The sequence below is a fragment of the Miniopterus natalensis genome, chromosome 9 (assembly GCF_054644295.1).
Source record: "Miniopterus natalensis isolate mMinNat1 chromosome 9, mMinNat1.hap1, whole genome shotgun sequence".
NCBI lineage: Eukaryota > Metazoa > Chordata > Mammalia > Chiroptera > Miniopteridae > Miniopterus > Miniopterus natalensis.
In genome coordinates, this window is record NC_142089.1 from 15834808 (window position 1) to 15852185 (window position 17378).

Here is a 17378-nt window from a genome sequence, read left to right on the forward strand (position 1 = left end):
ATTAGTAATCAGAACACAAAATGTAAAGATGTGCAAACCAAAACTTTATATTAATGATTCTACCACCACCACCAAAACTGGAAGAAAAGAAAGTCCCTACTACATCACAGTACCAAAATCTGGACGGAAATAAAACATTTTTAACAGTGGTTATGTTGGTCTGAAGGAGTTTGGGTGGTATATTTTAGTACTTACCATATTTCATTTTTTTCAAGAGGAAAAGCATTTTTACTTGCTGTGGAAACTATAAAAGCTACAATATGTCTTTTAAACTCTTCAGGTGTTTTGATTTCACTGGAGATTGTAGGTTTATTATGAGATGATTGGTGTCCAGGAAGGCAATGGGTATTGGCTTGGAGCTTCACCCATTGTGTTGCCCTGGATTCTTTCTTCCCTCTGGGTTCCAGCTGCGGGTTACAGTGACTCACAAAGCTAAGCACAGTAGAGACTAGATACTGCTATACAAACCACACTGCTATATGATAGCAAGCAGAAAATGCTGAAACATTTTTGCTTTTACTCCACAGGCTGCCATAAGGAAAGAATTAAATGAATTTAAAAGCTCAGAGATGGAGGTTCACGAGGAGAGCAAACATTTTACACGGTAAGAGCCAAAAGACCCAAATACTGTGAACTAAACGTTTCACAAAAAGTAAATATACTGCCTGAGTTGTTCAGATAGGAAGAACTCTAATGACATCCTTTAAAAGAGGGACAATCAGTACCCTGGCCAGGTGACTCAGTTGGTTAGAATGTCATCCTGATATACCAAGGTTGTGGGTTCAGTCCCTGGTCAGGGCACATACAGGAATCAACCAATGATGCATAAATAAGTGGAACAACAAATTCATATCTCTATATCTGTCTGTCTCTCTCAAATTGATAAAAATAAATAAAAATTTTAAAAAAAAATAAAAGGAGGACACTCAGTGTTGGTTGCAAGAAGACTAAGAGAAAGGGATGAGAATATAGAATCAGTAGTAAATTCCTGTACTGTAGTCAACTTTCGAGGCGATAATATCCTCATTTTATTGATGAAGAAACAGGCTCAGAAGGGTTAAGTAACTTGCTTGACTCGCTAGTAAGTTGCAAAACCAGGATTTAGGGAAAGGAATGAATGACTAAAACTGGGTTCTCTCTTCCCTGTGCCTCACTGTCCCAGGTTATAAATGAGGAAATTGTTGCTGAATTAGGTAAAATCTTGCCCTCTCCGGTTTCAGTTCTTTCTAGCACAGTTGATTTTACCAATTTCGTATATAAACTTTAACTAGCTGTCTTCATCAAACAAGCCAAGAAATATTTTGATTTGGAATTACTGTTGTGATTAAGGACCTTCCCAGTACCTAAAGAATCAGCTAGCCAAAAATGAAATCTAGGTGGCTGAACATATCTAGGTGACTCTCAGAACATTTATAAAAAGAGGCTATTTCTGGTCAGGGCACTACCTAAGTTGTAGGTTTGATCCTCTATCGTGGCACATGTGGGAAGCAACTGATCAATATATTTTTCTCTCTCCCTCTTCCTCTCTCTCTAAATAAAAATTTAAAAAATCACTAACCATATTTTGGGGTGAGGATTAAATATATATATATTGTTAAATATTTTTCCATCACAGTACAGGCAAATAGTTCTTTTAATTAGAGGTTTTTTGTTCTGAACTCTTACAGGAGTAGAAAAGACAAATTCTTTGAACAGCAATGCTACTACTCAGGGCACTGTAATGTAAACTCAAAGAGCAAATCATGCTCGTCAGCAAGGAGATTGTGGTCTAATCTGGGAGAAGACAAGTGAACTACCAAATATAGTACAATCAGTACTGATAAATGCCTCAGTCATTCTGAGTCCACATCTGCCAGTTTTCATACCCCGGTGCCACCATTTCCTAGCTATGCCAGCGTTAGCTATTTTTATTGTTTTTAGTAATCATAAGAAAGTACTATAGTGAGCAACAATAAAGGAAAAGAACCCTAGAGAAGGTGACACAGGCTGGATCTTGAAGTGCGTAAAATAACTTATTTGAACAAGAAGGAAGAAAGGAACATTGTAAGCAGAAGAACCAGCTGTAGCAAGGCTACAGGAGGTAGGGAAGTGCATGATGTTTCTGGGTAACAGAAAATGTAGCTAGAGCAGAGGATGTATGGGACAGTATGGTGAAGCTGAGATGAGTTATGGTCGCCCTTTGAAGAACTTTGTTATGCTAGGATATTGGAACATTGGTGTTCTGTGTATTTCAGAACAGGCTCTGGTGGAGCTTTGGAAGGAGAAATGGAAGGATGGAGAGACTAGCAGCAGAAAACCAGTTAGGAAGTAACTAGAATAGCCATGGTGAGCATACTAGTAGCTCAGAGCAGAGAAGTGGTAGAATGCAAGAGAGATTTGAAAGACATTTCAAGCATAGAATCAACAAGATCTGGCAATCGTGATTCCAGGGATGAATCAAAGGGTGTGGGCAAAATGAACTCTGGGAGTTTTAACTTGTGATTTTGAGGCCTGTGATATCGATAAGGAGTGCAGTTGAACAGTTTAGGACATTCCTTCAGTAAAATGTGTATTGAGCAGCTACTACATGATAGATATGATAGATACAGTGCTAGGCACTTGGAATATATAGCAGGGAACAAGATAAAGTCCTTGCCCTTAACAAGCTTCTAAAACAGGAAGGCAGACAATAAACAAACTGGAAAATAAATTATATTGAGCTTGACAAACGTATGCCAGGATATTCAGCCTGGAGTGCGAGCGCAAACAAGGTCTACAGATAGCGTATTTATGAGAAAAGGTAGTGGTTCTTAAGGGGGAACTTGTTTTGTATTTAAAGGGTGGGCCAAGGGAAATGCACCAGGAAAACGTACTCAGGAGAAGCGATTGAAGGAGCAGGAAAACTAGGGAAAAGCGAGTGCTACACACGCTAAGAGAAGAGAGTTCTGAAGAAGGAGGGAAGCGGGTCAGGCGTGTCAGATGCTACAGAAAGGTCGGGAAGAATTAGAGTGGAGGAGAGGCAATTTTAAAAAATTAAAACAGCATTTTTTTACTATTAATAATAGCAAAGCAATCTACAGTATCTGGTAACTCGGCTCTTTTTGATCATCTGTTTTAGTTACCATCGTCCATGATGCTGAAGTTTGAGAGGGGAGCTAAACAACCCCCCACAACAGGGCTCCTTTGCTGCTTCAGCCTCCAGAATGACATGACGGGAACTTCAGCGCTTACCAGCACCACCAGGATTTAGTCTTCTGGGGTGAACAGCAATTCTATGAATGTAGCGTTTCACTGGAATGGATTCTCATGTGCTGCCTTGAGCAAAACTGAACATTCTCAGTGCTTTGAACCTTTTAATATTGCAGCATACTGGAGGGGTCTTCCCTGACCAGCCATAAATGTCCTGGGCCACCTGCACCACACCCTTGCCCCAAGATGACTGCCTGTGCTGAGGCACAGTTCGCACCATTAGCCTTACCTGCTCTGTCCTGACTGTGAGACCCACTTGTGTAGGCACTAAATTCTAGCCGGCGAATCCAGTTGGTGGTGGGGACAACCAAGGGGGCCCTAGCCTTCTAGCAAAGAAGCCCCCACTTCCAGGGAAAGCCTTCCTACCACACTGGCATGTCAGCATTGTCCCATACCTCTTGTAACACAGCAATATCGTCTCTTCAGGTAGTTCAGCCTGAAAGAAGCTCAGGATCTGACAAGTGCTTCCTTTTTGACACAGTTTATCCTGATTATTATTTTTTTAATCTTGAAGTGATGGAAATGTGTGTTCAATCTGACCTTCAACCAGATTCCAAGTTGGGAAAATGCAAAAGCATGTATGTTTTCTGTATACAAAACCAAAAAAAGCCTTTGTGTTAATGCCAACTTGGCAGAAACTGACTCATGGCTCAAATGTTGAAAGCTGTTGTAGTTTTGTTGTACCAAATGATTCTGTAAATCATTTTGACCAATAGATATATTCTCCTCTGTAAAGCAGAGTTGTAGCAACTCTGGGAGCTGTGTGCTGTCGGCCCCCACACTTCAGCCAGAATCACAGCAAAGTCTAGGAATGTTGGGTGCTAAATCGGAAATTTCTTTGGAGAAGCAGTTAGGGGGGCACAATCATGACCCACTGCTCCTCTCCTCAGCACAAATGTTTGTCTTCCTGCTGCCCCTCTGGCAGCTTCCATCCCACTCCTCCCTACTACTCCAAGCCGGAGCCAGTGTAGTTGCTGCCTGGGCATTGGCTCAGCCCCCACCCCCTTCTTTTGTAATATATATTAATATGATTTCCTGAAACAGAAGATTCAGTTGCTTTCTTTCAATTTTTATTGAAAACTATTTCCCTCTAATTCCTTTCCACACTAAATAGAAGAAAAAAATAGTTCCTATTTAACTGATGAATGTGGCTTTTTCTCTTTAATGTTCATAAAATTGTGGCTGTTTTATAGATTTCTGCAGTCCCCATTGTTCTGTGTGTAATCTTTCAGTAAATATTTCTTTTTTTCTCCTCTATGTCCATGTACGATTTGCTGAAGAATCAGAATATCAGAATATCATGTCAAAGCAAATAGCTAATGTGACCTTAAAGAGTAGTGTGGGTAATGGGAGGTACTGGATTTCTCAGCTACTGCCAAATGCTTTATGGCTATGGAAATATACTGGGTTCATATCTCCTTGAAGCTAACATTTGGTATGACTGAGGGAAAGATAAGTGACAACTCTACAAAGTTTTAGAGCTCTGTGTATAAGGTGGCTGCACATTAACTGCTTACTTAACTTCAGCCTTTCTGTCTTGCTGGTTTGGAGATTACTTGGCTTATGTCAGAATGCTCTGTGTTTTAAGATGACATTTTAAACCCTTCCTTCACTGCCTTTCTTTCCCTTAATGTGCCAAGCTTGAAATAGGATTTGATTTCCTGAGCTACTTGTCTGCTTTCTACGTGCCACCAAGAAATCTAGTTCATCTTTCATCTCATTCAGTTCTTTTGAAACAAGATACTTTGGGGGTCAAGTCTTTTCAGGTGTTTTATATATATATATATATATATATATATATAAAGGATTTTTTGTCCTTTCTGTGTAAGTAGCAATTCACAATCATAATGTATAAAAGAAATAAAAGCCTGATGTATTGTACTTCAAAATGCTTCCCCAATGTACAGAATCTCCTTGTAAAATAAATAATTGCATTGTATATCAGTCTTCCTACCAACATTAATTATTAAAGTATTTTAGAATTTTAAAAAATTATACTATTCTGATATGAAGTGTTTATTTTATGTTCTACTTATTCCATTTAAGCCAGCTTAAAAATGATACCTAAAATACTGCTAGACACCCTCATCGAGAAGTAGATGGGGAGGAAGGGGAGTAATAGTAAGAACATTAAGAGTAGCCAGAGATGAAGGTCAGTCATGTTTGTGAATGTCTGTGCACACATGTGGAAAAATAATAGGCTGCACAGAGGAAAGCCAACTGTGAACCCCATAGTATGTACCAGGTACTGCACTCGGTCCTTAATCCTATTTATCCCACCCCGTAGTCTGGGAGGTAAGTAGAAATATACTCATTTTACCAGTGAAGAACCTAAGAGGTGAAGTTGCTTCCCCAAGGTCAAAGCAAATTATGTAATCAGTTTGCATATTTTTAAGGACAAGCAGTTGCATCTCAATAATCCCTACGAGGATTACTCTGTATGGACCACACATAATTAGACCTCGGGCTGACATCACAGTAAGACAGTTCATACTTCATACACTCTTCTCTGGCTAGCAGCCCAGTTTCATTCAAGGTGGCCTCACCAGTGACTCACTTTCTACTTGTCACTTGATTAGTGCACCACCCTTTACCAAGGGTTTAAAAAAAACATGAGTCAGAACTCATGTCACTGGGTTCCACTTGCTCCCAGATTTTCCTTCTACTAGTCCTCCAAAGAGACCTCAAATTGCCATTAGCCTTTTGAGATTAAGCATTGTCTCCAAAAGGGTGTTTTGCAGGTGTACATTGCCCAGTGTTGGCTGAAACAGTGAATGAGTTTAGGGTTCTTACGGAGAGGGAGGACTGTAGTAGAGTGAGAGGTTTGAAAAACCACTATCAAAAAGGGGAAGTCCAATGGATGTTAAGTGGGAGGGAATGGGATAGGAAGTATACTTATAAAAGCTGAGAGTGTGCTACAAAGAAAAGCCAGTCCTGAAACCAAAATAGCCAATCTTTTCAATTCCAGCTCCAGGAGGCCTGAAGGTAAAAACAGGAACCACCACCAACCTGGACCACTTGCTCCATCCGTCTCTTGTGGATACCATTACTTTCTTCCCCCAAGAATTTTTGCTTCCTTCATAAAACAGAGGTCATCCGACAGGAGCAAGCACCCACAATGTCCCTCCATCTGGTACTGAGGAGACACACACACCATTTATGTATTCATTCATTCGTTTAATTTTATCTCCTTCCTACACACACACCCCCACCCAAAATCTTCCTTTGACCCTATTTTCTCTTCAACTTATTTAAACTTCTGTACAGTCCAAGCAGCTGAGCTAAATGAGTGACAAGTGGAGAACAAAGGCCTGATGGGAGATGTAAACTGAACAGTCTTCTTGACATAGGTTCTGATCTCTGGTCTGTATGCACTGTTTTCCATTTCTAAAGCTATGTTCACTCAACTTGTTAAAATCTAAACTAAATCTAAAATAAAAATGGCTTTCCCTGAGGTCACCAATGACTTCTCAGTTTATTGCCACATCAAAAGCCTTTTTCCAGCTCTTAATATATTTGACTACTCTGCAATATTTTATGTTTTGGACCATGTCCTTGTCCTCAAAACTTCTTCCTTGGCTTCTCAGACACCAATGTCTCCTGATTCTCCTCCAATCATGTCTTCTCTGTCCTGCTGGCTTCGTCCCTGACCACCATTTAAATCAGGGGTTTTCGTGTCCTCTCATCACTCTCCCTGCTTTCCCAAGGTGACTTCAGGCATCATCACTCTTATTCTGATAATTTTGAAATCTTTATCTACAACTCAGGTTTCTTGCTGGAGTCCAACCCTATATCCAATTGCCCTTTGAAGATTTACACACACACACACACACACGGGTGGGCAAAAGTAGGTTTACAGTTTGAGTACCTGAAACAGTGAGCTTATAGTTCTATTATTTGTATTACAAATTACTTGTATTATAAATTATTTATTTGTATTACAACTGTAAAACTACTTTTTCTCATCCCTGTGTATGTCCAAATGTTCACAACGTAAGTTATATGCTCCTCTAATGTCTACCCCACAGCCTACTTTCTCAATTATCAGAGTTAGAGACCACCATATGTTGAGCCTCCCCAGCCTGAAACTTTGGTATTATCTGCAAGTTCCTCTCTTACCTTGCAGGTCCAGTAGGACAGTAAGTTCTGAGTATTCCCTACCTAAAAAGTCTCTTCATTTATATGTCTCCTCTTGCTTGTTTACCATTCAAATCCAAAGTCTGGAGGATTTTATAACCTCCAGTCTCCCCAGTCCTTCAATATTGCCACTAGAATTAACTTTCTAAAATGCACAGACAGTCACAGCAATCCTTTACTTCAAAACTTATCGGCCTCTAGTTACCTAGATAAAATTTAAACTCAACCTGGACTACAAAATATTTTGTAATTATATTCTTGCCTATTTTCCAGTCTCATGAAAAACCCAGGCAATTTTCCCTTTAATGTCCCTCATCAAGCTGACTTCTTACCCTTCCTGGGAGATCATAGGTCTCCTAGTTCCTCAGCCTGGAAAGCTGTCATCACCCATGCCCCACTACTTACCCAGCCCCCTTAACGATTCCTCCAAGTTTAGCTCAAATTTTAACTCCCCAGGAAAACCCTCTTACCTTTAGCATATTGTTCAGTTGCTCTGTCCTCTGTGTTCTCACAATACTTTATTTATGCAAGATAGCACTCATCAAGCAGTAGCATAATTTGCTGTTGTGTGTCATCTAGAGTCCCCAGTGTCTAGCACAATGCCCAGCAAATAAGTCATATCCACTAAGTCAATGTCGAATGAGTGATTGAAAGGTAACTGAATGCTGGTAATATCACCAGAGAAGTAGCAGGATTATTTGTAGTCCTTCCTCTAAACTATTGGTTCTCAAACACGTTAGTTTTGTGCCTCCTTTACAATTTTAAAAATTATTCAGAGTCCCAAAGAATTTTTGTATCTGTGGGTGATATCTATTGATACTTACTGTACTAAAATTAAAACAGGAATTTTAAAAATACTAACAATACCTTTCAAAATAACCTATTGCACACTAACATCAATGAATTTTTATGAAAAATATCTATTGTCCAAAAATAGTGAAAAAAGTGACAATGTTTTACATTTTTTGAAAATCTCTTAAACTTGTGGTTTAATAGAAGACAGCTCAATTCTCATATTCGCTTCTGCATTCAGTCTGTTATTGTATACTCTTTTGGTTTAAATAAATGAAGAAAATCCAGTCTCACACAGTTGATAAAGATGTCAGCCGTTCTTTCAAGTATATGCTGTTCCATGAAAAAATATGGCTATTTCAGCTCACAATCCAAACACCTAAGTTCTCTTCCTGGAGATAATCACTGTACTTTGGCATGCAGCAAAAGTGCTTTATGTATATTTCTCCCTTTGTCACTCAGAATATTAAAAAGATGTATACTCAAAAGTCAAGAATAAAATTAGCCTGGTGGGAGTGGCTCAGTGGTCGAGCATTGACCTGTGATCCAGGAGATCCTGGCTTGATTGCCAGTCAGGGCGCACGCCTGGGTTTCGGGCTCCATCCCCAGTAGGAGGTGTCCAGGAGGCTATTGATCAATGACTCTTGCATCATTGGTGTTTCTCTCTCTCCCTCTCCCTCTCCCTTCCTCTCTCTGAAATCAATAAAGACTTTTTTTTTTAAAGAATAAAATTAATGATTATTATTTCATCAAAGACATTCTTAAGGGAACTTTTCTAAAAAATTGCAAATTTATGATGAAAAAAACTACCAGTACAGTTTGGTGAGAGGGCCTTGAAATATACTGAGGCACCAGGCAAGTTTACCCACGATTTCATTCTACATCAGTGCAGAATCAATCCAGTGAAAAAGGCAAAGAAAGTATTATTATGAAACAGCTTTGACCTCATGGACCCCCAAAAGAATCTCGGGGACCTCAGTGTCTGCTAACTGCACTTTGAGAACCACTGCTCTGGGCCTGTTTTGCATCTTAAAATCTGAATAATACTAATGTTTTAGAATTGCTGTGATAGTAAATAATGATGTAAAACACCCAGCACAAAATCTAAGAGGAACACCATAAATGTTTCTATTTGTTATAGTCCAGCTGTGATGGCTCTATGTCAATTTATCTAATATTTATCCACCTAACACTATACTCGAAATTCTATCACATTTGTAACATCTCACTATAATATGTATCTTCAGAATTCTTTACTTGCCTAATTCTTTATATTAGGTGTGTGTGTTAAAATGTATTTAACAAAAAATTTACCTTTTTAACCATTTGTAAGTGTACAGTTCAATAGTCTTGTACATTCACATTGTTGTGCATAGGAGGCTTTTCACTGTAGCCAATTCGCTTAGGAGCACTTGTCTTACTTACATACGCATTTATCAAATGTTTATTTCACCTGTGACAGGGCAGATTCAATCTCTTTTGAGACTTTCCCCACTTCTCTAGATGTCTTTTCCTATTTTGCATACTTATTACGCCGAAGTTATTTTTGGCGAGTTTATTTAACGGCACATTCTCCAAATGGGGTGAACTGAGCGTAGAGAAGTTTACTCGCCATTGGAAACTTCTCTACCAACCTACACATTCTACTCACTTCCTGTAATTTACATTCCCCAGCAAAGTCGCGCGTGAAGGCTCAGGTGTCGCGAGAATCCTCTGGTCCGGGCAGGGGTGGGGCTTAGCCGCTCGTAGATTCCGAGCCCCCTCGGCGGATTTCTAATTTCCTAACTGCGCATGGCGCAGCGCAGGCGCAATAGCCATATCCGCTCGCTTCAAAAGGTATAAATAAGGACGCCTTGGGCTTGCTCGGCCTTTTAAGGGAAGACCTTTGCTCTGCGAACGTGGAGGTGATCGGTGAGTGGTTTCAGCCGCCTGCTTCGTCAGTTCTAGGCCTATTATCCCAGTCCTGCCAACCAGCCTACCTTGTGGAGGTGACACTTTAGGATTGCCTCCAGCGGCGTCGTGTTAACTACACTTTACTCGTGCAGTCGGGCTGGGTCGGATATGGTGCGCGGGTGGTGGCCATGACCAGGGGCACGAGTGCCGAAATACCACCCTATTCCCTGAGACGCTAAAAACGCAGCCCCTTCCCCGCCCCCAGTGCCCTGCCTCCTAGGAGTCTCGTTGTCCTCGGGACTGACGGATCTTAGTCCTGCCAGTTTGTTTTAACATTTAGGATAATTTCACAAGTCCTGATGATCGGTTTAAAATACGAAGACTAACTGCTGTCTAAACGGCTCCGTACTTACCGTTTCTTTGCCAGTCGCTGATTGTAGTTTCTGGATGTTTGCGGTGCCTGGCTGAAAATTAGTTTAGGATACTGTTGATCAGTCTTGAACTCGAGTTCTGTTGATTTGGGGGAATTTAAGATCCACCCCAACGAGGATATCCCTGGGAAGTCGCTGTCGTCTGGATGAAATCGATTTATAGCACAGCAATCTAAATTAAATTGTAGTGACCAACGTGGATACCCCGGGAGGTCACTCTCCCCGGGCTCTGTCCAGGTGGCGCAGGGGAGCATAGGGCTCTGCCCCGTGATGTACAGTCCCTTTCCACGGCGTTGGAGAGAAAGCCGGGCCTTGAGTCTGCGCCTGCATATTCCTACAGCTTCTCAGAGTCCTGCGGACAATGACTGAGGAGACAAACCATGCAGGAAACATCTCTCTAGAGCAGCGATTTTTCAACCGGTGTGCCACAAGAATTTCTAAAAACATGCGGTACCTGACTACTAAGTCTGGGGCACTGACTGCTTTTCCGCTAGATTGTCAGCTAAAAAAACATGACAACAGCCAACACGAAAACCGTTGGTTGTGAATGAATCAAAATTAATACCTTTCTAAAAATATTTTTGGGTGTGCTGCAGAATTTTAGTAGTTTATATGAAAGGTTGAAAATCGCTGCTCTAGAGCACCTTATCTGTATATAGGTTGATCAGAAATGAAATGTTTAGTCAGTTTTACTGAACTTCCGGGTTAAGCTCTTTATCTACCTTGTTTTGCAGCCTTCGGTCAAGATTCCAAATAACTTGATTTGGGGTGAGTAAATCTGAATTGCTTTTGGCTTATTGGTTTTGCCTGTCAGCATTTTGCAAAAGACGTTTAATCATTCTGAGCTCAGTCCCCCTTCATGAAGGTGCTATTGCTGGTTAATACATCCAGATAGAAACTTTGCTACGTCTTTGTAGGCATGTTGGCAGTATTTTAGATATATGTTCATGTTCTGGGGAGATGCTCCTTCCAGTAAGACTGCTAAGATTTTTACATCTTTCATTCTTATGTGATATAGAGGAGAAATTTCTACTTAGCAAATTTAAAAAATTGTGATAGCTTGGACTGACTTAACCGGTCACCCTGGTGAAATTTACATGAGTCATGTGATGTGCATGCCCCCTCAAAGCCCATCCCCAGGAGAAGGGTTTGGTCTCAACAATCCCTTTTCATGGTGCTGGGGTTGAAGCTGGGCATGTGCGTCTGCATACTCCTACAGTGAATGATCGTGATCAAGTAGGTAAACCATGAAGGAGAACATAGTGACAAGTTTGGAATTGATTTAAAAATAGTTAATCAACAGGCTCTCCCCACAGCTACATGTAGTGTGGGGAGTGAAGAAAAATGAAATCTCTACAAGGTTTTGAGGGGTAAATACTGTTCAGCAGTGCTGTCCTTAATTCCAGCTTATAATTGATCAGGCACTCCCGACGTGGATACCCCGGGAGGTCACTCTCCCCGGGCTCTGTCCAGGTGGCGCAGGGGAGCATAGGGCTCTGCCCCGTGATGTACAGTCCCTTTCCACGACGTTGGAGAGAAAGCCGGGCCTTGAGTCTGCGCCTGCATATTCCTACAGCTTCTCAGAGTCCTGTGGACAATGACTGAGGAGACAAACCATGCAGGAAACAACTAGTACGCTAAAATGTAGAATTTTTTAAAATTTAAGGATCTGAATATCAGTCTAATCCCTTTTTCTCTTTTCATTCAGGAAGGAAGAGGAGCCGCCTCACCGTTTTGGCAGTTGACAATGCTTTCCTCTGTTTGACAGGGAGAGTTGGTAAAGTGATAACCATTTTTGGAAAATAAGTAACTGCCTTTGGAGTAAAACAGGGACTAGGAAGACAAATGCACATTCTCGGTCATAGCCCCCGATCTGTATTAACTGGCAGACTAATAAAATGTTCCATTGGACAGGTAGCCCATTGAAATTTTTAAGGAATTACAGAAGACACTGAGCATAGTCCTTGGACCTAGAAGGCCCAGAGGACTTTTCAGAATGTGGGGCAAAAAATTGGAACTAAAATGCTACTTACCCTTTTTCATCCTCAGAGTTCTTTTTTTTTTTTTTTTTAACTGCATAGCTAAATGAACAGAAAGCAGAAGCCCATGAGAACCTAGATGTCTTTTTTATTTTATTTTTATTAAAGATCTATTTCTGATGTATTTGAGTTATAATAAAGGTGACTATGCGTATTAGTGTGATTTCTTTCTTTATGTGGAAGTGTGTGATTGACGTCAGCCAAAAGTAGTGTTCCGCGGATGGAGTGCTACAGCAGTTAATACCTGATTGGTTCTAAAGACTCGTAGCTCTTGTCTGTCCTGTGTGTATCCCTGTCGTTGTCCAAGTAGTGAACACTTGAGCCTGGAAGAAAGTTGCCATGAGTGATGTGAGGTTGGGTCACAATGGAATACTTGTCAAGCTCCTGTGTAGGCTGCTAGCATTGTAGGGAGGTGGTGGGTCCTGAAGGATGGGGAACTAGCAGGGAATCATCTAGAAGGTAAAGTCTAGATCCTGGTGGGGCTAAATGAACATGGTGTGGGGAGGTAAAATAACCAGAACCCTTGGGGTCAGATTTAAGTGAAGTGGGTGAATTTGGAGTTTTAATTGTTCGGTTATGGCCCAAACTGATGGGAATATCCAGAATGGACAGTTTCTCATAAATGTTGTTCGGGGCCAGAGGATAATTTGGGAATGGGAGCTATTTCATATATTCATGATTATGGAAAACAGCCTGGGAGAACTTGGTTTTTTCTTTTTTTAGTGTTGAAAGTATTACGAATGTCCCTTTTATTTACCCCCTGTTCCAGGCCTTCACACTTGTCTGTGTCTATGGTTTATGCCTATAAATTCTTAGGTTAATGTTTCACCACCCATCCCTGCCATACAGCAACATCTAGATTATCTGCCTAAACAAGTAGCACTCACTGTACTTGGTTCTAAACATTTGCATATGTTAATCCCTGCAGCTCTGAAGTGGGCATTAATCTAACCCAGTTTCAGACCGGAAAACTCAGGAACAGGCTAAATTGCCCAAATTCTCAACTAGGAAGTGGAGTTTCTGCACAAACTATCAAACCCCGGCAGACTTGCTGGAGGGGAGCCATGTGCAAGGAAGGATCTGTTTTATCCCCAGGACCAGCCCAGTGTCCAGTTCTCATCTTGGTACCATTACCACATACTGTCTTTGGAGGGGAGGTGCTCAGTATTAACTTTTCCCCAAAACCAGAGAAAGATTATGTTTAGTACAAATTCTCAAGATAGGCTGGGTAACTAGTGCTGGACAGGAAATACCTGTACACATCTGATGTAGAGCTGAAGCAAAGGTGTCAACAGGTATTGCAGGTCCCACCCTTTCTGCTAAATTTTATCTTGCAACAAGCCTGTCTAGACTTTGAGACCGGCTTTTCTGGCCTTTTTTCTGCATGTAGGCAATTCGTATGTGTTGCCAAACTTGGAGTCTCACTTCCTAGGTTGGGATCCTGATACCACCACTTGCTATGTATGTGGCTGTGGGTGAGCCACTTAATCTCAGCCTCAATTTCCTCACCCACAGAATGGGGATGATAAAAGTACCTACCTATTGGGGTTGCAATGAGAATTAAATGAGTTAAATATTTATGAAAAGCTTAGTCTCACAAGTACAATGAGCTTGTTAAGTAGAATTCTCAAGTAAACAACTAAGGATATAGAATTCAAAAAATTTTGTTGAATGAATGAAGTACCATCATTCATTTACTACTAAACCAGGCTTATCTCACCCAGAGCCCACCCTACCTTTCCAGGAAAGGTAAAAGGGGAGAATTGTGATTAGTAACTTGCCCAGGATCCCCTAACTAGTAAGTAACAACCAGGATTTGGACCTGACTCCAAAACCATATCATAATATACTATTAGCTTTGAACAAGGCAGTTTGGTAAGATTATATGTACATTGTTTCACCTAATACTCCATGTACCTCTGTAAAGTAGGTACTCTGTTTAGACCGTATTAGGTTTGTGCTTAGGTTTGAGTCTTAAGTTTTCTTTTTAACATTTTTTTCAATTACAGTTGACAATATATTGGTTTCAGGTGTAAAACAGTAATTAGACATTTCTATAACTTACGAAGTGGTCACCTGTGTATGTCTAGCACCCATCTGACCACACTGGTTGGTACTTGTTTTCCACTTGTCTTATCTGTTCTTTATTTGTCCTCTTTCTGCCTCTTTTTTTAAATGAGTTTTGTGGGGGGTTTTTTATTATTATTACATCTTATATTTATTGGCTTACTAGCCATAACTTTTTGTTATTTTTGTATGTTTTTGGGTTTATAGTATACACCTTTAACTTTGATCAGAGTCCACATTCAACTGAGAGACCACTTCATTTATTACAGTATAACAAATGTACATTCTCACTCCACAGTCTGTTATTATTGTCATATATTTTATATGTTATAAAACCCACAATGCATTACTGTTTTTGTTTAAACAGGCAATTGTCTTCAAATTGTGTTTTTTTTTAATCTTATATATTTGCCCAAGTTATATTTTCAGTGCTCTTAATTCCTTTGTGTAGATCCAGATTCTCATCTAGTATTTTCCTTCTGCCCAAAGGTCTTCCTTTAACAGTCTGATGGCGTTGAGTCCTTTCAGCTTTTGTATGTCTGAAAATTCTTTAATCTCACCTTAATTTTGAAAGATGTTTTTGTTGGATATACTTTACTAGATATGATTTTGCTGGACTTTAGAAATGTCGCTCCACACTGTCTTCTTGGTTGCATCCTTGTTCCTGTTTCTCTGTACATAAATGTTGCATTTATCCTCGGCTTCCTCCTCTGTGCATAGTCTTTTTTTCTCACTGCTTTTAAGATTTCCTATTATTGGTTTTTGGCAATTTGATTTTGATGTGCCTTTTTCTTGTACTTGGAGTTCCTTGAGCTTCTTAGATTTTGTATTAGGGTTCACCAGAGAAACAACCAGTAGGATGTATGTGGCTATATCAATAGATGGATAGGTATTTTAAGGAATTGGCTCACATGGTTGTGGGGACCAGCAAGTCTGAAATCTGTAGACTAGGTTGGCAGGCTGGAAATTCAGGAAGAGTTGATGTTGCAGTCTTGAACCTGGAGGCAGACTTGGTAGAATTCCTTCTCTTAAGGCCTTCAACTGATTAGACAAGGCCCACTTAAATTATGGAGTTAATCTGCTTTCCTCAAAGTGTACTCATTTAAAGATTATATTTAAAAAATATCTTCAACCCAGCTGGGTGTGGCTCAGTGGTTGAGCGTCGACCTAGGATCCAAGCGATCGGGGCCCGGTCAGGGGTGTGCAGGAGGCAGCCAATCAATGACTCTCTCATCATTGATGTTTCTATCTCTCCCTCCCTCTCTCTTCCTCTCTCTGAAATCAATAAAGGTATATTTTTTAAAAAAGAAAAATAAATAAAAAATATCTTCACAGCAACATCTAGACTGGTGTTTGACCAAACAACTGGGCACAATAGCCTAGCCAAGTTGACACAAAATTAACCATCACAGATCTATAGGTTTATAGTTTGGGCATTTTTTAGTCATTATTTCTTCATATATTTTCTGTCCCCAGCTCCTCCTTGCTTTTGGGATCTCCAATTGCCATTTTTACTTTTTAAAAATTATTTTTTTCCCCTCTGTGTTTCATGTTGGATTGTTTCTATTGCTATGCCTTCAAGTTTACTATTCATTACTTTTGCAATATCTAATCTATTGTTAATTCCACCCAGTGTATTTGTCATCTTAGATACTGATATGTCTTCCATGTCTTAACGTTTGACCATATAAGATCTAGTTATAATAACTTTCTTTTTAATCCTCACCTGAGGATATGTGGTTTGGTGTGTTGTTTTTTTAATTGAGTTTTAGAGACAAAGGGAGAGAGAAAGAAAAACATTGATGTGAGATACATCGATTGATTGCCAACCCATATGCACCCCAACCAGGATTGAACCCTCAACATTTTGGGGTATGGGACAATGTTCCAACCAATGGAGCCACCTGGGCGCTTAAAATAACTTCTAATGTCCTTCACTTCTAATTCTATTACCTGTGTCAGTTCTGGGTTAGGTTCGATTACTTGTTCTCCTTATTATGGTTTGTGTTCAATAAATAAAACAAACATAGAGTGTGGAAAAAAATAAAGCTGATTTTTGGGTTCAAAGAAGGAAAAGATAAGTGGGGCCAGGGAAGGCTTCATGGAGATAGGAACTGAATTGAACCTTAAAAAAATGTATCAAGAAATCATGATGGGTGCATGATGCAGTGTGCAGATGATGTTTTGTTGAGTTGAACACTTGAAACCTGTATGCTTTTGTGAACCAACACTACCTCAACCAATTCATTTTAAAAAAAGATGCCTGGCCGGGCGTGGCTCTGCAGTTGAGTGTTGACCTAGAATCCAGGCGATTGTGGTTCGATTCCCGGTCAGGGCACATGCCTGGGTTGCGGGCTCGATCAATGGCTCATCACTGATGTTTCTATCTCTCCCTCTCCTTTCCTCTCTCTGAAATCAACAAAGATATATTTAAAAATAATAATAATAAAGTTACAACCTCCCCCCCCCAAAAAAAAACACTTAGCTAGGCAGAAGGAAAGGCACCCAGCACCCAGTAGGAGAACAGCCCAGATAAAGATGAGAAGGTGGGAATGAGCACGGGTACCTTCAAAGTACAATGCTGAGGTTAAAGGGGAAACAGAAATCAATGGCTTGGCACATTTGCCACTTGGTATTGTAAGCACAGCACCAAACAAATACCTAATTTTTTATAAAGATTTCTAAGCAGGGCAAGGTCTCACAGCCATGACTTAGGCAGACTAACCTTGGGATACTGGTGGAATGACATGGAGGGGAAGAAATGAGAGGCGGGAGCAGAGTCCAGAAGGGT

At 40.3% G+C, this 17378-nt stretch overlaps 1 protein-coding gene, 1 long non-coding RNA gene and 2 other non-coding genes across 4 annotated transcripts in view; all 4 read left to right on the forward strand.

Moving 5' to 3' along the window:
* The window catches only part of PHACTR4 (phosphatase and actin regulator 4), a 28889-nt gene extending 23868 nt beyond the window's left edge, over positions 1-5021 (forward strand). The window contains exons 11-12 of the mRNA XM_087820248.1: positions 528-604; positions 3098-5021. Coding sequence (XP_087676374.1) covers positions 528-604; positions 3098-3113 — 93 coding nt within the window. The 3' untranslated portion in view covers positions 3114-5021. The remainder of the gene's footprint in view (positions 1-527; positions 605-3097) is intronic.
* Positions 5022-9994: 4973 nt separating this feature from the next.
* LOC107542359 (uncharacterized) lies at positions 9995-12674 on the forward strand. Its single transcript, XR_001603704.2, has 2 exons — positions 9995-10068; positions 11216-12674. It is a non-coding gene; the product is annotated as an uncharacterized LOC107542359 (long non-coding RNA).
* Positions 10673-10876, forward strand: LOC148092364 (small nucleolar RNA SNORA73 family). The gene has a single exon (XR_015715077.1). It is a non-coding gene; the product is annotated as a small nucleolar RNA SNORA73 family (small nucleolar RNA).
* Positions 11909-12112, forward strand: LOC148092365 (small nucleolar RNA SNORA73 family). Its single transcript, XR_015715075.1, has one exon. It is a non-coding gene; the product is annotated as a small nucleolar RNA SNORA73 family (small nucleolar RNA).
* Positions 12675-17378: the final 4704 nt, after the last annotated feature.